The 27201-nt window shown below is 33.9% G+C and overlaps 1 protein-coding gene across 1 annotated transcript; it reads right to left on the bottom strand.

Annotated features, from left to right (window-relative positions):
* Window positions 1-59: 59 nt before the first annotated feature.
* Window positions 60-26712, bottom strand: LOC117906740 (NPC intracellular cholesterol transporter 1). Its single transcript, XM_034819907.1, has 39 exons — window positions 26556-26712; window positions 25249-25325; window positions 24800-24899; window positions 24402-24509; window positions 23679-23795; window positions 23148-23298; window positions 21522-21769; window positions 21193-21381; window positions 19998-20074; window positions 19800-19917; window positions 18642-18725; window positions 16877-16969; window positions 16473-16574; window positions 14879-14947; window positions 13904-13999; window positions 13721-13828; window positions 11926-12039; window positions 11634-11717; window positions 10982-11110; window positions 10425-10623; window positions 10177-10320; window positions 9931-9974; window positions 8047-8130; window positions 7862-7930; window positions 7689-7765; window positions 6542-6611; window positions 5579-5728; window positions 4952-5017; window positions 4653-4797; window positions 4436-4500; window positions 4290-4355; window positions 3110-3203; window positions 2616-2652; window positions 2429-2486; window positions 2204-2314; window positions 1447-1514; window positions 938-1004; window positions 794-862; window positions 60-493 (listed from the first exon to the last, which is right to left on the bottom strand). The coding sequence occupies exons 1-39, from the start codon at window positions 26598-26600 to the stop codon at window positions 407-409; spliced, it is 3879 nt and encodes a 1292-aa protein (XP_034675798.1). The 5' UTR covers window positions 26601-26712; the 3' UTR covers window positions 60-406.
* Between the last annotated feature and the right edge of the window lie 489 nt (window positions 26713-27201).

Raw genomic sequence — 27201 nt, 5'->3', positions numbered from 1 at the left:
ATTACTGAAAGTGGATCCATTCGCATTCTCTACTCTGCCATTCAAATACGCATTTAAGAGAATATTTAAAAACCTTGAGATGGGAGATGGACTGGGGAATGTCAACGGGAGATGGGAATTGGGCTGAACCTTTCCCAGCGGTAGTAGGCTTAGGCCTGGCCTGCTCTAGGCCGGGCTAGGCCTTGGGCCTCAGAGAAAGGCCTTACTCCTCCTCCCGAGCTACCTTCTCTCACCATATGACAATATATTTTTCCTTTTTCTTTTCGGAATATCATATTTATAATTTACACATGACAAAGCTAGTTCAATAGGTCCTTACACTGATTATACATTCAATAGCAAAATATTAAAACAACAGGATTCTAACCCTACAAAAAGAGCTCTTTTGGTGCTCCATAACAGCTACTTATAGCTGCGATGATGGAGATGGCTGATCTTCTCGCTTGTCTATTAACACACATCTTGAAGGCGGACCACACATGCTCAATACAACCTGTGAAACATATTTGTAATGATTTATTAACCCTTCTCCCGAGTGGGTCTTGAGTTAGCAACGTTTCCGAAAACAGTTCTTAAAAATCAACTTTTAAAGAACAGCTTTCAAGAGTAAAATTTTGTTTAAAAATTCTCAACCTATTGCATTTTCTTTGCTAAATGTTTTTTTGAAGTTAGAAAACTGCATTTAAAAAAATGTCTGGTTTAAAATACAGTGATATCAATTGGGTCAAGTAGATTATTCATGACTTTGAACTACCTCTGGTGAAAGACAATGCAACAAGAATATGTAACTCACAGGTAAAAATACAAGCCCATGCAAAAAGCCAAGAAGGACCAGGGCCAGGTACATTTGGAAGTAATACACCTGCAAAATATACAGGATTTAGAGTACTGGAGAATTGCAGAGTATGTAGTTGATAATTGAGAGTAAGATGGATACCACAAAAACTTCAGTCCTGGAGAAGCAAAGAACGATAACTCCAACTAGCTTTGTGAGTGTAATCCCACTGCAAAAGCATGTCATATACAAATAAATAATAGGTGACCTACATTGGACTTAATGAGATTTTATGATGGAAGGGTTCAGCCTGTATGGGTGAAGGGGTGCATAATATTTTGTCTGAACAGAAGAAATTGATGTGTTTTGGGGGGTGGGAAAAGAAAGTTTCCTACAGAGAGGAGTCCACTTTCCATACCACAGGAAAATTACATGGCCATGATATCAGAAATCATCACCCATGGTTGATTTACTGCATCAAATCACTGTTTTCTATCATCCAAATAGATCATTAAATGATTTAAACAGACAGATACAAATTAATAGCTGAGTTGTACGTGGATTTTGTGCAGCCCCCAGAGTAGTTACTTTGTTATTATATTGATAGTAGGCATTCATCACTAAATAACTAATCAAAAGCGGTGCAAGGCTTGCAAGAGAGGAGACAGAACCTGAAGACAGAAGCACCCATTGTACCCAAAGCCTCCTTCATGCGTTGGTTTCTATCTCCACTGCTTACCTGTACAAGAAATGGCATAAGAACACACTCGCTAAAGACTTGTCATATGCATGGGATTAATGAAAATGTATCATTAATATGGAAAAAGAAAAATTACAAGAATCGTATGAATCCCAACACTTATCACCTCACCAATCATATAATCCATTCCCTCTTAAAAAAGGCCCTGAATTTTTATTTATTTTTGTATATTTTCTGATTTATAGAAAAATCTAATGATACTTATTTGCATTCTTCTTTCCAAACACTTGGTAAAGATATTTAAGATTTCTATTGATATGAAATCTTTTTGCAGGCTATGCACTCTTCCAATAATATTATGGATGTATTATAATTATTAATATTGTTATTATTTATTTTATATTTTTCGTACCCTTGATCCAATTATTTGAGGGCTCCCAGACCCATCTGTTGAAGTGGCCAAGTTAGAAGAATCATCCTACCATCCCAATTTCGACTGTTTTATCTGTTAATTAAAACCATTGTATGAGGGATCTTGAGACTACTGTGATGTATATGGAAGGAGTGGACCTTATGCATCTTCGCTAAAATAAAAAATCGAATGTGTAGCAATCAAGTGTGTTTTGCTTTATTTATACTCAATGTAATGATGAAAATGGAGAGCTCCTCAAATATAAAGATGAAGACAGGTCACTGAGGTAAAATGGGAAAAATGGTTTGATACTGACCGAGAAAGCATGTGTTATATGCACACAAAACTCAACAGCAATGCCCACTGCCATTACAAGGTTCACAACAGAGAGTGCATTCAGTTGGATATTCAAAATTGCCATTACTCCCTGCATAGTTTCATATTGTGAGTGGCAAAATCAAATAGATATGCACTGGATTGATTAAAAGATAAGTATACACTGTATCACTGCATATGATAATTGTCAGGGAAGAAAAAGTACCATAAGATCCACAACAATCATTGCCAATACTAGTAAAATGATTGCTGAGCTCCATAAACTGCATTTAAGAACCAAAGGTTTAAACAATATCAACCATTTCCTTTCCACAACTTTTATTGTCTCAGGAAGCAAAAAAGCAGTACATGGGACTATTGTTTAAACAAAGGGCTAAAAAAAGTACACCAACCTGCACGTGATAACTAAGCAGACAATAAATACCGCACCTGTGAAATTATCAAAAAGATCCAATTAATGCTTTTAAGAAATGGATGCAACAATAAGCTATACACAACTACAATAAATATGAGTCGTGGACTGCTGACAAAGTTGACAGCAGCTAAAAAGCCAGCAATTAGCTATATGTGATTTCAAATTAGGTACTTGCTAGTTTTTAAATTCAGAGATTCATCACTGCTCCTTACCGCTTTATAGTAAGAAGTATATAGCATTTGTGAAAAGATTTAACTGAAAGCAAGGTTATAAGGCAATAATACATATAGCAAATAAGTAAAAAAAAAAACGAAAAAGAGCCCATCAAAAGACAACTCAGTAGGAGAGAATTTAAATGCTAATCATGGAAAATGGAGTGCACCAGGAGCTTAGTAAAAAAAAACTAGGACTCAAGATATTGAGTCAGAAACCAACACACATATGATGATTAGAGTTCTCAAAATTACTAACCAATAGCAATAGCAAGGTTGATCAATGCTGTCCTCCATATGTCAAGGTATTGCTCGAAAAACATATAAAACACTGAATAAGGAAAGATCTGAATCTGCACCAGGAAAGAAATGTCAGTGTGTCAAACTTAATATAACGGGTAAACGCTCCTGCAACCATACATTTTGCTTGATGTCATAGAAGGGTTACATGAGAAGCTCAAGATATTCTTATCTATCATAGTCCTACAGAAGTTTCATAATCATTACTGTCCTTGTGCCAATAATAGAAGACAGTGTTTTTAGGAAGAGAAACATATTCTTAAAACATGATCCATTTCCCATCCATTAAGGAGACGAGAAAAAGACTCTTGCAGAGTCTGATACAGAAGCTTTTGATTTAAATTATGTTCAAAGAAAAGTGGCAGAAGCAAAACCATATGGTAAAAGAAGTTCAAAGAGATATCTACTATTTATAATGGTAAGAACCAAGAAATATACTCTTCCATTAAAAACAATGCTGAGGAAGGTCTCATACAAGGATCAATTTGAAATTTGGTGACATCATTTAGTAGCAACCACACTGATTTTCCAGGAGACATAATTTTAAAGTCGATTAGTGTAATGTGAGAAGTATCAAAAACTCACTTCCTATGTTTTTCATTTCATATCATGGAACATGAGAATGTGGTCAGTAAGAACCATACAAAAGGAATTGTCAAAATGAGAGTCTCTATGTGGTGAGTTTTGTCGTGCAAAACAGGCAAGCAATCTTTTCTATGTGTATGATGGACTATTAGTTCAGCCAGGAACTTAATTGAACTAAGCTCTCCCAAGTGACATGCCTTAGAATTGGTAAATATTTTTTAAATCCTTGATGCAAAGATCTAAACAGATATATTTAGGGTAACAGATTGCATTTAGTAGTGGATGAGTAAACCATGAAATCAACAGCACAGTGGTTCCTGCACCATTGACAGGCCACCTTATTGGTAAAATGTATCACTACAGCTGGAATACAACTATACTGTTAATTTCATGGTTTCTTCATCCTTCATTGAACCATTTGAACACAAGAAAAAAAGATTCTCTTCTTTTTTCTTTTCTAAAATTTCACACCAGCTTTCAATGAATAATCAGGATAACATGGAAGCTAACTCTATAAATAATGAAATTCTGCCCTTGCAGAATCGGAATTTCACCTTCAAAGAATCAGAAACCCTTGACGTGAACTCTCGTGCAGCCCTCATTGAATTAACATAGTCAATCTGAAACAATTTATAGAAGAATAAAAAATAGGGTTCTCTATATAATAAGATGAGGAACTCAACAAATAACACTATCGTACTTGCTTGTTGAGGGGGGTGTGATATGTACGAAAACTTGATGCTTGAATAATTCCACTCTCAAAGCCTGATGACAGGATAATATCAGTGGCAAATTAAATACAAGCCCAACATATGATTGATCAACTACATCATTACATGCCACAGAAACATAAAAGACTTACCTGAAGAAGCATACTAGGAGTTATTATGGAAGAAAAACTATGTAGTCTTACCAACCTTTCAATTCCACACTGCTGGTGTAAGCCCCATGTCCACCTTTAGAACAATCAGCAGAAGGTAGAGCAGCAAGGAACCATGGAAGTTTCTCTCTAAATTGAGCCGTAGATGGACGATCATTATACAGATCTGAGTGACGAAAACACTTAAAAATGCCAAAAAAAATAGTTTAAAACCTCCTTATGTCCAGTTGAGAAATGATTTCATAACTAACATAACAATGATACATTCACCCTATAAAGAAACCAAACAGAAAATTCACTCAAAGCATTTCTTCAAAGTTCAAGAATGAAGATTACCGTGGTGCAATCCTTGCATAATCCATTCAGATAACAAGAACCATCTTCAGAAGCACAGCAAGGAGGCTGGGAAAAAATTATTTTCTTCAGTAAGTTTGTAGCATGAGATTGATGAAAGACCAAATTTAAAAGTTAAGAAAATTGACTGATAAGACATGATAACTATTATATCCTTCATTTGACTGCCATGAATGGTTGCATGATATTATATGCAAAAGACAGGATCAGCTTTGTTTCAAATTAAACATCCCAGCATCGGACACTAAAATTTCAAAAAAATTTACAACTACTCCAGATCTCAAGCCTCAATAATTTCGTACCTTTTGAAATTTCAAACAATTCAAACACATTTTTACACAAGAGTTAGAGAAATTTTAATTCAAAGTTTTCAGGATCTCATCTTGATTCTGTCCTGAACCATAATTGGTACAAGGCTAACATCAAGAACTTCATCAACAACCATGATTAATGACCTGGAGCAATCATATGTCTCATAAGTAAATCAAACCAAGGAAACATAATATTTGACATATCGTTAACAATTGGGACTGTTTCAAAATGTTAAAACAGCAGGTGAAGAGTTCCATGTCAAAATCAATAGATACTGAAGATGAGAAATTGATTGACCTGATCATTAGGGGGACAGTAACTCCCATTTGTGAACTTCCGACAGCAACCAAAAGCTTCTGGTGATATCCATACAAGAAAATCATCAAGCCAAGAAGCAGCTGGCTTAGCTATGTAGCTTGATTCTGGTATTAAGGATGCTCTTGCAATCTGAAGAAGATAATAAAACATTCAGATCAAGGAGAATTCAACTATGTGGACAACTAAGGGTGAAGAGAAAGCAAAAAAGTATCAGGATCACAGAGATAACCATTCACCACAGAAGCAACTATACACCATATCAAAGTTGAGGCCGCATATGAAACATTGAGAAAAAACTGACAACCCTAATGTTCTTATGACTTACCCTACATAATACTGACATGAAATAAACAGTGTACAATATAAGTAAAAAATTTCAATGAACTAGATCCAAAAGAACTAGTGAAACCATGTGCTTTACCAGCAACAAATTTTGTAAATATGATTTGCATATCTTATTTTCCTTCAATTAACTACTTCCCAGAAGAACTATAATTAAATTATAAAAATCACAGTTACCGCAATGCATGAAATTGGATATTGATTCACCACATGGTCTTAACAAAAATAATTTGGTCCTGAATTCTAGAGAAGATCCTAATCTCTTAAGAAACTAAACTACATCATTTACATTAAACCATTTGATTAATAAGATCACTGGAGAGGAACTACAAAATGTGGTATTCACCACTAAGTTCACCAACCAATGGAATTAAACAAGAATCTGTTTTTAAAATTTAATATCAAACTCAATCAAAACATATTTTTGTATATAGCCATGACCAACAACTTTATTGATAAGAAGGCTTATATGAGTGTAGAGTGATGATTTAAAGCATGAATAAGATACAAGGTGATGGAGAAGAAGGCATGTTTCTATAGATAAAAAGGATTCAAATACATAAACAAAAGATTGCCTCATATCCAAGGGAAATCATTTACCTCGTTTAAAAGAGAGTCTGAATTACATTGGCTGATGGAGCACAACTGATTTGTATGTCTTGACTCTGAGCTGTGGAGGAACAGTGACGTCAGCACAAAGAACCATGAAAGTCCAACAATAATTTTATACACTGAGTTCACAGTAAAAAGTTCAAAGGCAAGATCTTTCCTTCAAAATTGACAATTTGAGATTTGGATATATATATATATATATACATATACACACAAGAGGAAATGTGGGTGATCCTTCCTTCAGGACGAAAGGCATTTTCTGTCATGTCTTCCACATAAACTAGCCAAGTGTGGAAAATTAAAACAGATCATTTATGTCATGTCTTCCACATAAAATAGATAATTTATATCATATATCATATACTATGATTTCCTTAACATACAGATAAGATTTAACCAAAGAATAGCTAAGTTAGGCTAACAAAAATGGCAAAAGTGGAACAGATATTAAATGCTAGAGCATAGATTGTCATTATATGTCAGGAGGTAAAAATACTACCCAGGTATATGAAACTATATCCATTTGCATTATCAGAATATTGAAACTGGTGTACAAAAAGTGTGTTGCATTTCAAATCAGAGATTCAGGCATTCGCTTTTTTTTTTTTTTTACTAATTTGATTGTATTAACTAAGATTTGATATATAGCACTGTATACAGCATAATTTGATTGTACAAAATGTGGCCATTTGCCAATGATAAGTTTTCTCTTATCTAGCATATGTTAATATTTTTATAAGATACCTTATCCAAAATTCCTAAAAAGCCAATAACAACCATGTATTAAAGGCTCTCCATATGTTATTAGATCTTAACCATATTCTTTAAAATGAAATATTTTGACCTCCAAAATTCCTAAACAAGTAATACCAATTCTACCAAAGTACATAAACAGGCAGCCAAAGTTCTGATAATCAAAATTATATCAACTCATATGGGTTATGGTTACAATTCTAGCAATGCCTTAGGCAGGTGGCCATTATTTACCTCTTTGCAGTAAGAAAACAGATCTACATAAACATGGACAGATACAAACAGAAATTGGTAGGAGTTTAATTCTGAATAAAAGAGAGATAATTCAACAGTCTCCAACATCAGAAAAAGGAAAATAAATAACCCTGTAAATTTTTTATACCTATAATTATAGTTCTTCACAACAAAATATAGAGGTGGTCCAATTCTGAGATACTCTGAAACATTATTGAAATACCCCTGAAAGAGATTAAGATTTCCATTTAAATGCTGAATAACAAAAACATTCAATGATATGCACAAGTCCTGAAACCAAAAGGTATCACAAAATTAAACCTGAAGATATGAGTCCCGAGGAAGAACAATCTTCTGTTCCAAACCAGGTTCGATTCTTGTACATAATGCCTGTGGGGTCCAAACAATGAGAAATTAACCTATGAAATCAAAGAGGCACCAAAGAGGAAGATAAAATGTGATCAGCACAAACAGAGAGGTAAGATAACAAGGCTAGAGCAACTCACAATGCTAGCCAATGCAAAAGCCACAAAGACGGAAATGACAACTAATTTGACTCCCCAAAGACTGAGAATAGGTGCATGGACCTCCTAAAATAGGAAAACAAATCCAAGTGATTAAGAAATTAAGGCAAGAAAGAAAAAGAAAGATTGTTAAGAGAACAATGACACATAAATAACATATGCATGAATGCACCAAAAAGATGTTGGAAAGATGAACACTTAACAAATATAACTTTGGAAAATGTTAAAAAGAATATGTTTACACACAAACAGCTCAAATTTAAAAGACATGCATGTCTACAATATCAAGAGAAGCACTTAGCCAGTGAATGTACAAAAAAGACAAAATATCTCAGAAAATGCTTGATTTGCCATAGTAACTAAAGTCATGCATGAGCATGATCAGCATGTAAGTCAGTAGAGAAGATTGTTCAAGCTCAGGAGAAGATTTAAAATTAGGGTAGCAGCACATCAAGCCATAATGTGTATATATACATACAATTCAATGAAGCCTCACTCCAACAAGTGGCAGTAGACAGCATAATGTGTGCTGTATGTGTAACTTTCATTCTCTTATGGTGACTATCAGTCTTGACATTCAAATATTACAGTACTACATTATTAATATTGATTCACAATATTATTAACCTAATTTCTAAACTGGAACATCTATAACACCATAAAAGGGAACAGTCAATGCTCCATGGATTCATCATCCCCATCTTTTAACCGATGATGCACATTCCAATATCATAATAAATCATTTAATAATCAATTCAATATGAAAAGAGAAATCTAATACCATGGCTGCATAAATACGCCCAGATGATAATCATGATATCACATCATAGATTTGTGGACAAAAACGGAGATAGAAGAAAGAAGAAGATGAGAAGTTCGATTCTCACATATCTTTCAGTTCTTATCTTCTGAGGCTTTACTCTAAAAAAATAATAAATAATAAATAAAATAAAACCACATTACATTGTCCCTAACTGATCTACTGAAGCTTTGATTTAAAAAGGGAAAAACCCCAATGACATTGTCCCTCACTGATGATTGATTTGATTTATCAATGGATAGGCTTCATAACTGCAAATAATAGATGAAGAAAACCTCCATAAGAGGAACTTAGAGGTCTGCATCACAAAAGACAACCATAATCCTCCCTTTACCCATTGATGGAAAGCAAGAAGCCCCAAAGATGTTTCTTCACCAACTTTCTAAAGTGGCACAAAACCAGGAGGTTTGCCTGAACCAGTGACCAGTTCCACTGGTTTACAGGTTCAATTGCCAGGTCTGAACATTACAAAATTGAGAGGTTCAGTTAAAACAAAACTGTTTTTGGAAGAACCTCGACCAGAAAGAAAACTAGTTGAACTGCCAAGACCAGTCCAGGTTTCAAAACATTGTTATTAGACTACAGCCTTCATGCTTAAGCCTCTTAAGTTAGGCATATAAGGGTTATGTACTCCTCTAAGCATATTTGGAAGTAGTATTCCTACTGTGGAAGTCTTCCTTATTAACTTTATGATACAAAAATATATTGCTTTACAATGAAAGATGCAATGCTTGCAGGTTATCAAATTGGCATGCATAGAAATTAACTTAGGCTTGGTAGGATAGAATAATTAGTGAACACACTCACTGACATACTCAACCATCTGCGCACACACATATGAAATTCTTGCATCAACCTCATCATGTAGAATCGCAGATTATACATGTCTACAATATAATGTGCTTATATAACTGTCCTTCAATCATAGTACTATCCAAGCCAATCTAAACAAAAAGTAAGGTACTGAAAATGTACTTGGGACCATTGGTTCCACAGCCACAAGGATATGTACTACCACAAAAATTCTATACAAAAAATCCATTTACCTTCATATATCGTGCCAGCAGTCCAGGTTTTCTCTGACCAATACCTACACTTTCAGAAGATATTGTTCAATCAAAGTTCTCAACCAAGTTAAAAGAAAGAAAAATGAAATGAAAAATCATTGCAGAAAAAATTGATAGTAGCAAGTGATGCAGGTCAATCCTAGCAAGAATTTATGGGGGAAAAGTAACACAGTTCTTCAGGTTGGTACATCAAATGAAGGTGAATAGGAAAACTCTTACAAATACCTTTATCTGAATCAGCATATGATGAAGAAATTTTTATACAGGGAAAACAATCAATTCTTCTATCCTCAGCTCTCAAAAAATCAAAAACGATTAATGCAACAAATGCAGTAACTTGCAGAAGGAAGTCCAAAAGAACGGCCAATGCTGCAAAAGAAAATGCAGGTAGCTATCATCAAATAAATCATAATAATAATAATAAATAAATTCTATGTTATAGTAATTCAACTACTATGGAGGAAAATTCTAACCAGCAAACATAGAGAACACACGGCATGCTGGCATAGGAATAAAAGTTCCAACAGCAAATGCTAAAACCTCAGCAAGGCTAGCAAGTGTTATGGATGGTCCAACTTCCACAAGTGCATTACTTATTCGTCCTTCCAAAGGCAACTCCAATGGTTGCCGTTTAACAGCATGTACCAGTATACACATGTTATCAACACCAACCTGAGATGTCACATAGAAGTTGAATAAATTCTAAGCTGCAACTGAAATTGGTGACAGAACCAACCACAACTGACTATGGTGAACAACCAAGATTTCAAAGCTCAGAATGAACTGGATAGATATTGTGCTGGTATTTTCAGAAATAGATCACATAATGGAGTCATCTAAAAACCAAAGCAAACATTTTTAGAATACTTGTAAACCAAATAGACTGAAACCCTGTTCTGATAGTAGTACCTACTACATACGGTTCAAAACAGGGTTCAATGATGTCTTCTCACTCTGGAAACCTAAACTGAGACATAACATTAGCACAAACATCACATAATATCAACAAGAATAGAAGGATGGAACTTACGGCCAGAACAAGAAAAGGAATGACCTCCATAATGATTAGTGTAGATTTCACTCCGATGGCACTGAAGAATCCAACTGATCCAAGAACAGAGAGCATGACAAGCATAACTCCTGCAAGACCAAGGAATATCTGCATCCAAACAATTTGGGCGACATAAAGGCAAACAAAGTAAGTTCTCAACATGAGAAAACCAGCTGAATTTACAGTATAATGCTCTAAAGATTAAAAGGAGGCCAAGTAAGTCAAGGAGATTATTTAACCATTCAACATGAACTAATTGGAGCTTCACTCCCTCAAGCAAACAAAAAACTAAATATTCCTTCCAATTTCAAAATGCCTTTTCAAAGCTGATGCTGCAACTATGGTCTGCATATTTCTTAAAGAAAAACTAAAAGCCCCACCTTTTAATAAGTGGGAAAAAAATTAAATTGTAAACATGCTAAGCACATCTATAAACCATAACTAATACAACTATAGACCATAGTGCAAAAAAATAATTTTTGAAGGTTAAAAAAAAAAAAAAAGCTAAAATTTTGATATAATAGGAATAACATCTCATAAGTCAAAATTCCACAAAGAACAATTTAAGGTCTATAATCCAGTAGATTGAGGATTAAGTTACAAGGAATTGAAACCACAAATCAGATCATACCTTGGATGAAATGTAAAAAGAAGATAGACGAGGTGTATCACCCAAAGTCAAAGATATGTAAGCAAACATAACGAGATAGCTTATCTGGGACAAGAAATTAGAAGAAATTCTTATTAGATGAATCACATTAATAAAAAATGGGTTGGAGCTTATTCACACAATACGCACTCTAAAAGATGTAATCACCCACAAGAATAGAAATAACACAAGTGGTAAACTTTATATAAGAAAAGATGTGAACATCATTCCTCTGCAAATAAATGAAAAGAAAGAGAGAGAGAGAGAGGCCCACCGATATAGTTATGGCATCTGCAGTACTTTCTCTTTTTAATTCCTCCTCAATTGAGCTTTCGGATGAAAAGGAAAGCGTTAGATTTTTAGATTGCATCATTGGCAATAGATCATCCTGTCAAAAAAACTGACTCAAATTCTAGTACTAGCTGCACTGACATGAGGAATTGTAGGGTGTGAAAATAGAGATCAAGAAGAAAATAAGCTCTAAGACTACAATGATCAAGCCAATGATAATAATGGATGACATACAATTCCTGTGGCAAATTTCAACTCCCCAAACCCATCTAAGGAAAATTCCCTGTTGTCATCCATGCTATCTAGGGCCATACCACCTATTTAACCTTGGACTACAATGCCTTTGTTCATAAAATGTTCCTATTACAATCCAAAATTTAACAACATTAACATATGAAAAGTGTACAACTTGGTGACTGGTACCTTTGACATGCACAACTTTTAATAGTTCTAGGCATTTTCCTAAACCCAAATTCATAGTCTCTAAAAATGCTAGAATAATCATAAGGGTTAATTTCATTAACTTCCCTAAGTTTTTGGCTAAATACACCTAGCTCCCATTGGTTCGAAATTTTATCAAATACCTCCCTTATCTTGAGTGAGAGGGTAGGTGAGTGAAAATAAAAAATAAATGAATATGAGAAATATTTGATGAAATTTCAAACCAATGAGGGACAAGTGTAGTTAGTCAAAACCTGTAAGGAGGTAAGTGAAATTAACCCTAATTATAAACAAGCAAAAAACATTGTTCTACATTGTCTTATGGAATTTATCACAATCTCTGCTGCTGATAACCAATTCTCAAAATAACATTATGATAATCAGATATCCCTTTTTTTCTTTTTCTCTGTATCATATTTACCACTCTAAACTCAATAAAAACCATAAATGGAAACTGTGTTTGTACAATTAGGATTTAAAGACATAGCATAACCATAACTTATGAGTATGACTCAACTGAACAATCTATCCAAAACCTTAAAGCATAAAACATCTAGGGTGAACTTGGAAATTCAATGCAAGATGAATGGGCCAATTGTGTTCTAAATAACAGTTAATGAGACTAATCAGATTCATCATCTAGAATTGATAATTATATTCATTCCCCCTACAATTGAAGTAAATACTGAAGATTGCAAATGTCGCAAATTCCATCTTTTACTATCGTTTTTCTCTTTTTATTGTTGGCATCCACCCTTTGTCTGGTGACCTCCACAATGATAGATTTGTGCATCCAAATGAAATGTAAAATGCAATGGAAGCATTTAAATTTTATGGGAAGTCCAATTAAAGGCATATCATAGGCCTGGAAAAGAAATCAAGGCTCTGTCTAAGAATTATATTGAATTTATACATGAAAAGCTATTTGTATGTGACCAATAGAGTAGGCCACATAGGAGCATGGGATAATTGATTTATTTCCTTGAAATTATGTTGTCTTCTGTCAATCAATCTTAAATAAAACAACTTACTAATCTGAACTTGAAGAAGAGAAATATAAGACATCCTAGTAATTACCATTACTAACAAAATTACCTCCCTAGGCAGAATTATAAAAGGAAAAAAGCAAAACATTAAAAATATATGTTTCATAAGAAATGAAAGCTCTATCAAGAAAAGGAAAAGGAGTAAACCAAAAAGATGAGAGATCATTCAAAGCAAAGGGAGAAACAAGCAACAACAGAAAATCTTAGGAACACTCTTGGAAGCTGGTATCATGTAAGGTTGGACCAAAAAGTAACTGAAAAATTAAAGAAACATGAGTCCAAAGTCCAAACCTTCACTATCTGAATGAAGGCCTTTTCCCAAGCCACTGCTTTCCCAGTTTCATTGCCTTCTTTGTCAATTGCATTATTCACAGGATACGTTACTATAAATGCAGAAGCCTGCCATCCGATCATGAATACAGGGTTTTTATAACTACCAATATATTTTCAACTTACAAGAGTTTAAAAGATTACCTCAGAATAATTATTCCCAGAGAAACCCCCTAGTGCAGTGCTAGGATCTAGTGGTGCTTTAAATGCACTCATACATGTATCTGCAGATGTATAATGCTGAAAGAAGCACAGAGTAAATGATTTTGAATAGGCATTTATTTTGCAAATATCACTAAAAAATTATGTTACAAAATACAGATGCAAAGCTGGAAGTTAAAAGGTTAGAAACTTCTTTCTCCACATCTAAAGGTCAATAATGGAGAAAAACAAAAGGAGAGAATACTGAGCTGGTTTTTTGATCAGAAACAAAGATGTACTAATAATAGTTCAAAACAACATGGGAAGGATGAGGAGTCCTCCCTGCAATTACAAAAACCTGATCAAAAAAATGATTGACCACCTCCACTATACAAGGAGGCCTATACAATAAGGCTAAATCCACTTAAGAAAATACTGAGATAGTTACATCCTAGACGTGTCAATAGTATTATAATTATCCAAAACCGATCCAGGGAAGAAAAAAAAAGGCAAACTATCTCAGTCCAAAACGAGATAAAGGTTCACATAGCATAATGTCCATGGATCAACAGATGGAGTGTGGTTAACATTTAAGAACACCTTCACATAGCACTATTAAACTCATTAGTATCCAATCCGATCATGCTTGTAGGTACCTTTAAGAACAAAGACTACCTTTGATAATACTTAATGTTTCTTTTCTCTGGGAGTGGAGATTGTTCAAAGTAGTGATTGAATTGGCTTGAGCAATATAACATACCTAGTGGTTCTCATTCAGATATAAATCTATTAAAATACTTGTAGGATCTATTTCTCTACCCAAACAGAATACCATATATCAGATTCTCCACTGATCACAAAATTTCCATATAAGCTGTCTCAACTCTCAAGTAGTTTATCTTGGAAATGAAAGACCCTAGCAGAACAGCTAGCTTTTGAGCTTACAACCACATGAAAATGAAGATCATAAATATATACCTGAAAGCAATATTCAACATGTTGAACTCCTCCATAATCATCATAATTTCTGGAATCCATTTTGAAATACTATCACCAAAAAAAAAAAAAGAAAACAAAAAGGGTGTGATCACTTGATATTAGATAGATGTCAAGATGCTCTGGCTGTAATTATATGACAAAAATGCTTCTACATACATAGGTTGTATAAATATAAAGATATATAAAATATAAAGATGCACAGTAGTAAGGACACAATTAAGGGTCATGTCATTTCAATACGCGTCCAGCACACATAAATCTCAACACGTGAACATGACCAAAAAAGCTATAGGAGTATCCTTATTACAGAGCAAGTACACCAAAAATAGAACTTAAAACTTTATAGTGTGACTATGGCATTTGTACACTTTAATATGACAATATTCAACCAAAAATCATGAAATGATTGAGCTTAAAAACTGAGTAAAAAAATCACCACCAAAGAAAGCAGCAGGTAATAGAGTATTATGGACATTACAGTCTATAGAAAATAGGAGAAAGATTAGAACTTATTACAGAGAACATTTTACAGTACTATTGGTTCTGGAACATGAATCTTGCTCTGATATTGTAGAATAAAAGGCCATGCTTCCAATTAAATAATGAGATTTTAGATCCATTCTTTCTGATACTGCCCACATTCTATCTGGCCTTCACCTCATAAATTGAAGTGAATAAACTCAATGTGACTCTTTTGTTCTCAAAGGTAGAAAGGACTAAACTAGTCAGAATTGCTCATATGAAAAAAAACTTCAGCCAAAAAACCCTCAAAGTGTATATTTTAATCTTAGTAACAGTCATAAATTTCATAGATACTTTCTCATTTGGTGCAATATGGAATTCAACATTCAGGGGGAATATCAACAAATAGAAGGCCAATCAAGTAAGTCACTAATCTATTCATATTAATATACCATGCAATCAGCAGGAACAGAAAGATACCAATATCAGGATTCAGGACATAAGAGGGTCATCCACCACTTGTTTTTGTATAATGAAATGGAATTGTAAATCTTTATAGCAGGAGACGGTTATATGTGCCACATAATTCATTTGAATGTATGTTAGCTTTATTTTAACAGGGTGTTGATAGTAAGTGATCCAGCGGGAAAGAAGCAAGAAGGGAAAAAAACAAGAAAAAAGATAGAAAAGGAAAAGAAAGTCGGTGCATGCATTTAGCCTGGACATTACAAAGGGGTAGTCAAACATTGCAATTAGTGTTTCTCATTTCATTTAGTCAGCTATCACTTGGAATTTATACAACTATTCCTTGCAAAAAAACTTCACAGTGCTTATCAGAAGTACGTATTCCTATTCTTTCTCTGGAGGCAAGGTAAACTTGATGGAGCATTGATCAATTAAAACTCTTTGTGGATGGAGAAAAATGGCCAAAAGCTTTTAAGATCAGATTTTGAAGAAGAAGAGTAATTCATGTCTTCCATTTTGGTATGCACTTCTTAAAGAATTCAAAAGGGTGAATTGAACCATATCTAACTTCATGGAAATCTTGCATATGCATCACCTGTTTCAAGACCACATTTAACTACAGTTAATAAACATGCAACAATGATACCTGTAGAACACTTTGAGTGGCACAATCCTGGCCAAGTGGCTTCATGCAAATGTCAGTCAGAGATATCATAGAACCAGAAAAATTTGCACGAAGACCATCAACCTGTCAAAACAATGCACTTAGAAAAAAAATGAGTAAACATAACCACACTTGTTCTTTCTTTATTAGGGGTGTTGTCTTTCTTGTGAGAATGTCATATTACAAATTTTCTTGAAACCTAATTAAACCTTATTGTCCATTAGTGTGCTTGAAATTTCAACCTCTAACCTTAAGTCAACTGAGAAGCTCGCTATATTCCATTAAGCAACAGCTAATTGTTTATTTGTTGAAATTATGTTAGACAATGGTTTTGGGAATGATATAAGACAATATGACCAAGAAATAACACGAAGCATTAAAATTACCTTCTTTTGTATTTCAAAAAGTAACTTGATATTGTTCTCTGTCACAATACTTGGTGATATGCCATTTGCATCTGGAATTGTCGCTAATACGAGCTGGAAAAAATATAGGTGTCATTACTTCCTTGAAAAGTCACAACAGGGTGGCCTATTCGAGACAATAAAAAGAACATCGGAAGCAGATAACAATGGGAAATAAGAGGGATAGAGGAAAAGCTGTTCGTTTAGTGATCTTAAAAGACATTAAACTCGTAGAGTCAGTAAGATCCAAATTCACATCTGATTGTATATCCTCACAAAAAATTTTGAAACAAAATCAGACAGATGGTATTAATCCAATATAGAACTCAGCCTCAAGCTCAAAATCCAGATTTGACACAGATCAGAGAACAAAATGTTGATGTTTAGGGTTTTATTTCTAACTTAGGACGCACCTATAGTTCTTAAATATTCAAATTATCCTTATCTAAATACATATGAAGGGTCCTTTCCTAAGTACCTGAATACATCTTATATTAATATATGAAAAGAAGGGGGGGCCCATTTTTACTGGAGTTGATACTATTCACAAAAATACATACTAAGATAAGTAAAAGAAAACAAAGGAAAGAAAAAAGAAATGGGGTAAAAACTGAAAAGGTAAGCACCAAAGATAAGATTGAAACCTGTATTCCATACAAATCCTAGATAGCAAAGTGAGAAAAGTCCGAAAATATGAGCACCACTACCTGCAGATTTGGTTAAATCTAGGACCAGTCGGATCTAGTTTCATAGTCAAATCAAACCAGCCAAATCCTATGTTTGATACGATTATCATAGAACATCATTTGAAACAAAATTTATATGTTCAATGCTGAATTCCAATTTAATCAGGTTGAATTTAGATAAAGAGCAGATTGTGATCTGCATTGTTGCCCACAGTTTTAATAGGAGCCATATTTTTCTCTTATCTATAATAATATTTTACTGTACTTAATTTGAGGTTAAAGAACATTTTTACTCATATTGAACAAATTAATCTACCATATTCATGTCTACTAAACTAAAATTTTGAACGCGATAATGTTGAACCAGTCCAAAACAACTTTTTTCTTGGTCTTTAATGCATTTCTGTCTAATAATGATGGGGACTAATCAGCAGCAGACTTCAAAACCCTTTGTACTGGTCTAGGCACAGAAAATTATAGTGAAAAAGTTGATAACTGCTTACATAAATCGAATATACTAACAAAAACTAAGCTCTACTATTTGAGGTGGGGAAGTCAGTCATACAAAGCAAAATTCCTTCTGGAGGATGCTGTGGAAGAATGCAATCTGTACGTAGGCTGGCAAATTGGCTAAATTAGGGAGGTTATGGCTGTATAATTCAATAATGAAGGAGAGGATTGGGCAATCCTGTAATCAAGGGAATCTAATCTAATTAGGTAAGAAAGGTTCCTAATTTTTTGTGCTAGGAATAATTGCATAAATATGAGGTTTTTTGCACAGATTGAAATCAAGGAAAAAATTCATCCTCTTTATTCCTTCCAAGATTCTTTAAACTCAACATGGTATCAGAAACAAACAAAAGATATTTGATTTGCAGCACTCAAGCATGAAAAATAGTATCATTCAACAGCGCATAATACTAATAAAAAGCAGACATGAAGAGTAATCATTGTAATCGTTTCTCAAACAGAAACATGAAACAGTGGCAAGTAAAATCATAACAAGAAACTGAATAAGATGACAGTTAAAATCACAATAAATAAGTGGTATAGGGTGGAACCTGTTCAATTCTGTAAAAAGGAGCTAGGTGGCTATCAAAAAATTGTTTCTCTTCTGCAGCTTTACTCCCAGGACCCACCCATAGCTGAAACAGCACATGTATTAAAGGTTGGCTGGCATTTGGACAGACCAAGACCACAGTAACAAACTAACAGTATATTGATTAACAGTGGATAAGAATAAACATCATAGAAGCCTTGTCAAAGAATTATCAACAACTCGATGTACAATCTGCTAATGGGTTTCAAGAAAATAAATCCACCCTTTGCTCGCACTCCAACCTTCCTAAAGAGTGCCTAAAGCATGAATACTTCAACATTATTTTGAGTGCTGCCATCTTAATGTCATTAGCATCTCGCAAATATTTCCAATAGTTTAAATCAAAATTCAGTTGTTCTTAAAATTTTCCACAATTCTTTTATCAAAACAGGCACATTCAGTAGAAATTCCCACCAAGGAGTCTTAGCTCTGCTCATTATTTTGTGATGAGTGCTAGGTCGGACAGATTGAGTCTTATAATGAATTTCTATGTATCAGAAAAAAAAAAACTGATATTTGCATATTTTTTTACAACTGTTATCACGCAATGTAGCATCAAAGCCCTGCTTGACCCAATAAATTAACTAATCATGTTTTATATCATGCAAAAACTTTTTTTATAAGCACCCAATAAATAATATATATAAGAAGAGATAATACAAAAAGAGCTGCAGCTAAGCACACCAGAGTACACAGGGAGTATACTAAGTGTGCCAAGAAAAAGGAACAATGAGCATTCAAAAACTGTCCTTTTCTTTCTTGTAGTTATAATCAGGTAGAGACAAAAGTGATGCACTTTAAAAAGTATACAGGATTTTGGGGATAACCATCCCCAAAAATCTAAATGCAAGGAGCCAGATTTATACACATGCTGATCAATGGGCTAAATGGAAAACACATTTGTAAGTTCCCAAACTAGAGTCAATATGTCAAAACCATGTTGTGTGGATAAATATCAAAGGATATCATTAACAAAAGTCTCCTATGTTGCTATCTTAAAGGGATAATCAAACTTGTGGAAGCATATTTGATAATAATGATTCCCCAAACCCAGGCAGTTGACCCTGTGAAACAGATTATTTAATTTACCCTGGATAGCTACACAGGTTCCAAATCATACCTTCTCAGGTCGTGTCTCCACCTTAAAACGAATTAGACCTAAACAAAGTACAAGAACTATAGCCAATGACGAACACAACATGATGGTGGGATGTCTAGCGACCCATGTTCCATATCTCCTGAACACAAACATTAGAACCATAAAGTCAAAAAATCATTCTGCCTAAATTAATACAAGCATTAATAGGATAGGCAAGACCTGTAAAAGTTTGACATGTATCCTTGCACAATTGAAAGTTGAACCCCATTTCTAATTTGGGGAACATCCTCAAGCATCTGATAATGAATAAAAAAAGGAACTTGTAATGAGTTCATATTACATCAAAGAACGTACAGTTACTCTTCAAAAAGGTAGGAAAAAAAAACCCTCAAATGAAGAAATCAAGTTCCAGCAAGCAAAGCCCTAATACAAGGGATATCAATGTGAACTAAGGACGTGTTCTCTTTTTCCCAGAAACTGAGCTACAAATTTGTTTATTTTTCCTAATAAGTAACACAAACAAGTTACTTGAAAGCATATAAACAAAAAATTTGGAGAAAACTCAAAGCATAAAACATGTTTGTAGATCATATTCTAGCAACAGACAAACACACTAACAATACTTTTAGTAGCACCACAGAATATTCTAGGCCACCTGTGGTTGTTCTAACAATCAGAAGATCCATAATACATGTTGCACTTATGTCAGCAGAATACCTATTAATGCCAAGTTTATATGGGAATTAGAATAGTTCTACAGATCACAATCTCTTATGTATAATGACAAAAAATGCTGCTTGTGCAAATGAACCATCTTGACAGATCTGTATTTTTTTGCTTATGTACTTAGAATCTGTAGGAAAGCAGCAATTCTTGACTACACTTCAAAAAAAAAAAAAGGAAAAATTGCAGGTGCATCACTGGCAAGTTCAATAATACATGAACAGTAACACAATTTTCTACAACTATAGGAAGATGGTACTGGAGGTAGAAAACCAGACAAGGAATTGCCTCTTCACTAGCACATGGTTCATTTCTCATCAATGGCCACATGCTGAAATATTATGACCATAAAAAGAAAGACGAGAAGAAAAGAAAAGAAGAGGAGATGATATGGAAACCATAAATCACCATGCCTTCCCTCTTTTATCTTCTATACCTTTCCATTGTCCTCATAAATTATGACTCTAACACAATTAACATACATAATAAATCTCCACCAACTAAGAGTAATTGTAACACTAGTCTTCCAAAAACTGAGTCCACACTTTTGAGGAAATATCTACAAAGGCTACACTCAAAATGCAACTTGACACACCTCAAAAAAGACTTGAATAATTAGAGTAGTTTACTGCAGTGAACAAAGACTATGAAAAGAATACTCATTGGTAATAGATAGAAAATTTGGAAGCACCTGTGAAGAGAGATTCTCATCCTTTGGCCTGTTCATGGAATGGAGCTCACTACCATCCATGACATTTAGCATTGGTTTCATTCTAGGAGCTGGGTTCCTTTCTCTAGTTCGATGAAACAAACCCCATCCAAAAAAGATAGTAACCAGTATGATATATAGGATTGCCAAAGAAAATTCAATGCATTTGGCCTGCAGTCATCAAATAGAGGGACCAAATCAGCTAAGCCATAGACAAACCTGAAGTCAGATGATGCAGACTTAAAATGCACATTGATATATCTAAAAAAATCCCCATTCTATGCAAATAAATAAGTAAATCAATGCACCACCTTAAGGGACCCAATTCTCACTGAACATGAACCCTCTTTGTGTAGGGAAGGAGGAGCATAACCAGAGCAGACAGAAGCTGAAGGGCAATCACCACAAGAACATCCCAGTGAATTGTCACCACATGAATATGTGGATACATTCATAGGTTTCATCCCAGATGACTCAGCAATACTTGGTTGGAAATTAATGGCATATGGTGAACCTGGCACACTGGGGGCTGCACGTGTACCAATAAAAGCAAACCATTCTGCCAGAAGCATAAAAATCATAAACAAGTCCCAATTGTGCAGAATGCATTTAATACCACAAAGAGTAAAGAGATTTACTAGTCATAATCCTCACAAATAAAAGCCAAATGCACATAAATCTATCGCTAAAATGACTACTTTTGTTCAAAGCTTTAATAATACTTAAATATGAACAGAAGGAATTTCACACCATCAGGAGTTATTCTAAACTGTAGAAATGAAAGTTCAAGAGAGAAAAACTATTCAACAGACCGGAGAGATAGAAATGCTTAAATATTATATGGTCGATATCATATTTATTTTGAGGGTGGAAAAAGGAATTTTGGAAAGTACCACATAAGACAAAAAGATAACTAAGATACAAAGGATTCAAGACCATCACAACCAAACCAAGAACCTTGAAGAAAACCTAGAGCCTGCATTTCTCTATCAATGACCAATACATCCTGTCAATTTTCTTTAAGACCATAAAATCCAAATTTTGGAATTAGTTTCCATAGATTTCTTAAACTGTCTTGAATTTAATTATACTTGTACCTTTATGTTCCATCTAAAACAAAGATTCAGCAACCTCTTTACAATTTCACTATACACGTGCCCTTTTGTTCCATCTAACAATAATTAGTCGTGTATATATTTTGTCCAAATCCAAAATTTTCCTTTGCTGACAGGTACAAGGTTTTCAAGTTGTAAAATTATTTAGCTGAATTACCCAAATTTCTTGATTTTTTTTTTGTCCAAAATCCTGGCTGAATTTATTAAAATCTTGGAACGACCATCTTCTCTCATGAATCTTGTCCCAGATTTTACTATCCATATTCCCCAAATTTAAGAATAAATTGTTTCTAGTAATTTCTATTGGAAGATCTTTCATCCTTCTTTGCATATCCTATGTATATAATGATCTCTAATCCAACCAAACCTTGATCCTATTTCAATTGGGCACCCTTTTCAACAAAGAATTCATCATATTGGATAAAAACATAAAAACAGTAGAAGTGTGATTAAGTTGGCAAAAGAGGAAATTTACAGAACTATTTAAACTTTAAACTTGAACCTATATATATTCTGAAAACTTTCATATTTGATTGTTAGAAAGAATGGCAGTTTTAAGATAAGAATATTGCTGTTGACAAATACCATCGGGTGGAAGTTGAGAGAAAGTATCCAGTACTACTTTAGGATCCACTTCCAATGAGTATAATTATTAAAGATGGTGAAGTTAGTTTCCCTTTCTTTTAAACACTATTTTCCCCCACATGCATTTTAAATCATATTCCTTACTTCATTGCAAAGTCAATGCATACATGCGTGTGTGTGTGTAGGAGAGAGAGAGAGATAGCAAACTTAGGATGCAATTTCAAAAGAACTGATTACCTTTAAAAGTTTTAGCTCCAGCACCAATAAAGTCAATTGCTCGAGTATTCATTGTACCAAACTTTACATCCTTACAAGAGTTATACAACCCTTCACCAAAAGCATCAGTTATAATAAATTCAATCCCATCCACAGTCAAATTGTTATTAACCTGAGAAAAGAAAAAGAAAATAAGTTCCCTCGTTAAAACTGCTGAATGATTCAGCAGTTCAGGAGAGTATGAACTAATTTAAAAGTCATCTCTCAAGCTTGAAATGGACAAAAATAAGTTTCAGACAGATATGTTCATCATTCAGCTGTTCAAGAGACTATGAACTAATTTAAAAGTAATCACTTAAATTTGAAATGGAATAAAAATAAGTTTTAGACAGATATCTTCGTCATAAAATGTCGATGAATAAAAAGATTGCACAATGAACATATGGAGAGAAGGGGATGAGAACTAAAAGGGCCCTCCTGGAAACATGGAAAACCAAGGTTTTGTAGGGCATCTTTCAAAGACATCAGAGTTTGATTAGGAGGAATTCCTACCTTGGAAACAGAAGTCACATTGATAAATAAACTCTGATTGGGAGAGCAGGTAAGCTCACAGAACAAATTCAAAAAATTCCTCAGGCATGCTGGACAGCCTACAAGAAAAGGAATTGCCTGCAAAATAAATTATAAATTAAGAATGTTGCTGCAATTGAACGTCACAATAAAAATATAAACAAAATGTAGGAGTATCACTAACTTATGTTCATAAAATCAACAAAAATTGAAAATAATGGATTGGCATGAAATAAAAAGTGCTTAAATCAACTCAGTTATTTATTTTCCCAAACACTCCCTTAAACAAAACTAAAAGAAAGGCAAATTAAAATATGCCTTTTTTTACAGACAATTTACCAAATGATGGTCTATTGGATGACCAGAAAATAAAGATTATATCATGACAACCATAATTATTTATAAAAAAAAACTATAAAGTTCAATACTCTTTAATTTTATTTTTATTTTTTTTCAGTGTCAATTTTTCACAAAATTTTCACAGTGGACTATCAAAGTGGTAAACCAATGGCACTTCCTTAGTCTAACATTGCTATAAAGGACAAATCACTACGAGTTTCCCAATTAGTAAGCAATGATATGTCATTTGATATCAAAGCAAAATACTGCAAAGAGAAAATCAGGATTCAGTCATTGATATCAAAGAAATAAAAATAACTGGAAAAGCTTGACAAGCAACATAAAAATAAAGAAACAAAATCTTACTTGTTGGACTTGTGTCCGTAATGTGTCAAATTGAGCTTCTGTACAACAAACATTACCACTGATGGTTGGACACATACTTTGGATCTTTGATGAAAGCAGATCATCTGGCTGGGAAACATGAGAAGGAAAAGAATAGTCCAATCATCATATAATTTCAAAGTTAGCAAATTTTTTTAACTGCATTTAACAAAACAATATAAATTTAAACCAACAAAATCCAGAAGTAAGACAGGTTTTTCATCCATCCTGATTACGAAAACAAGGACCAATCTAAGAAGCAGACACAATGTTTGATGACTAAACAACTGAATCGAATATAAAAAAATAAGAAAAAGAAAATAACTAGCCAACTATAATAACATTACTGTGTGAACAGCATAAATCCTTGCACCTCATACCTTCACAGATGGGGAACCATAAGGACAGTTCAATACTTTTCCATCACTACGCTTCCCACAAATATCATACATTGCACAATATTCTTCAGAATGTCTTTCCCTAAACAACAGGAAGAATTAGATTCATTCCTCAATTATGTAAAAACAATTGAAAAGGTTCAACTTCTTGATCATATATAGCAAATATGTGATAAAAATCATTATGCAACAACATGAGTCAGGAAGACGGGAAAAGGGGATACCTCTTTCCAATCATATTGAATCATTGAGATAGATGACAACAAAGCAATTTGTTTTAAATTTGCCAAAAATAATACAGTTAAGGGCATGGGAGAGCATAAGGTGTCTCTATAAACCTAATTCTGATAAGTTCAAACAAAGAATATTTCATTTTTAGAAAAGGAAAATGTTTCATGTAACTTCCAATTCCCAGTAAGAAAGAGCCTTACCCAGCTGAGGCATTGGATGTCAAAAGAAATCGGGTGTCAGACCTCTCTGCACTTATTATAAATACAAGAAACAATACCTGCACAGAAAAATGCAAATTCAGTAGAAAGCGATGCATCATCTTTCCAAATTAGAAGAATACCCTTCTTTCTGATTTCAAATGATAGATTATACCAAAATTCAACCAAGATAGTGTAATCTATGACTCTCTGCAACCACTCATAAATCTGAGGAAAATAAAATCGAAAATCATTTTTTGTAATTTTTTATTCTGGAGAATTAAAAATAATACATTCCACCTTTTTTGCTTTTCTTTCCTTTTATTTTATCTCCCCATTTGCTAAAGTAATTCTTTTCTTTCTTTCCCTTTCCTTTCCATGCATCTAAATTTAAAGAAGAAAAGTGATAATGAAACTTCAATACTTGAGAAACAAAGAAATATTAGCTTATATTCATTAAAACTAAGACACCGATCTAAAGATAAAAGCAGAATGACTTTAAAACCTGTCCAAGAACCATAACTTCAAAAAATAAAGAAAATGCAAGAAAGACTCCGGTCAATCCTCTTTCTTTGATTTTCTCTCCGCTCATCTACCAATATTTGTCACTTCGAAAATAAAGCAAATACAAGAAAGATAAATTCAACTCTCTTCTTTCTTCTTCTCTGACGCTACTGAAATTCAAAACCAAAATCAACTACCAATGCTCCTAACTTCAAGAAACAAATTAAAAAAGAAAGGGGAAAAAAAAAAGTCCCTGCAAAGCTTCTGATTCCCTACACCTGAATAACTCAGAAAAGAAAAAGAAAAAAAAAACTACGACCAAGATTGAAAAATTAAAAACACAAGAACCTGAACACCTACCAAGAATCATAACTTCAAAAAAATAAATACTCAAGAATCGTAACTTCAATTTTCAAGGAAGAATTTTGCTAAAACCGATTCAACTGTCTTTTTCTTTCTTTTTCATCTTCTCTCCTGTTGAAATTCAAAACCAAAATCATCCGAAAATCCTCCAAAACTTTCAAAGAAACAAACTAAGTTTTTTTTATAAAAAAAAAACAGAAAGAAAGTTGCTAAGTATCCTTCCTGGATTCTGACGAACTAAAAAAACAAGATCGTATCACCAAGATTCATCGCAAATTCACTTCCTCAATAAAATTAGACGAGAGATCGACTGTAACTTCGACACTTGCAATGCCTCCTATTCCTCAAATAAACTCACAAAAACCAGCACCAAGATTCACCGCAAATTCACTTCTCAACGTAGTTAAACTTGAGATCGAACTAAAGAAGAAACAAATCCTTGCCTGGAACAGCGAAATCCGCACGCGAAACCCTAAACGAATCGCCATTTTCAACTCAGACTCTCACGATGCAGAACCGGAGAGCGAGACCGAGAGCCAGAGGGAGAGAGCGTAGCCGTTGTAGAGAGTAGAGCGAGGGAGTAAAGAAACCGAATTTATACTTGGCCAGTCCTGGACAACTCTAAAGTCTTCCGCTTCACCGTTCTCGATGGCAATCAAAATCAAATATTTGATCTTCATTCGTATTTACGTTACTACCCCTGCTTTCGGTTACCCTGTCGGATCAGTCCAAGATATAGTTCGTCGCTCGTCAGCGATTCTGATTCATTCACAATTTCACACTATGAATGCTCTAGAATGGAAATTTAATTAAAAGGGCAAATTGGTAAAACAATAGTTCTAGAAAAATTGCGTGTACGGATATTGTCTTTTCCTTTAAATGAAAACTGTGGGTTTGGCTAAACTTGTGAAAAAGTATTAGCTTTGAATTCATCTATCATGTGTCTCTAATATCTATCGCTAGTCTTAATTAGGAAATTAATGTTATTATTGTGTATGAAAATGACTTTTCAGATTGTAAATGAAAAAAGTTTTTCTGTCATATACTAGATTTGGATTGTGTTGGATGGGATTGGATTCTAACTAAAAT

Source organism: Vitis riparia, chromosome 18 (assembly GCF_004353265.1).
Source record: "Vitis riparia cultivar Riparia Gloire de Montpellier isolate 1030 chromosome 18, EGFV_Vit.rip_1.0, whole genome shotgun sequence".
Lineage (NCBI taxonomy): Eukaryota > Viridiplantae > Streptophyta > Magnoliopsida > Vitales > Vitaceae > Vitis > Vitis riparia.
The sequence above is the reverse complement of the archived record's forward strand: the minus strand, read 5'-3'. Positions and strand labels throughout refer to the sequence as shown.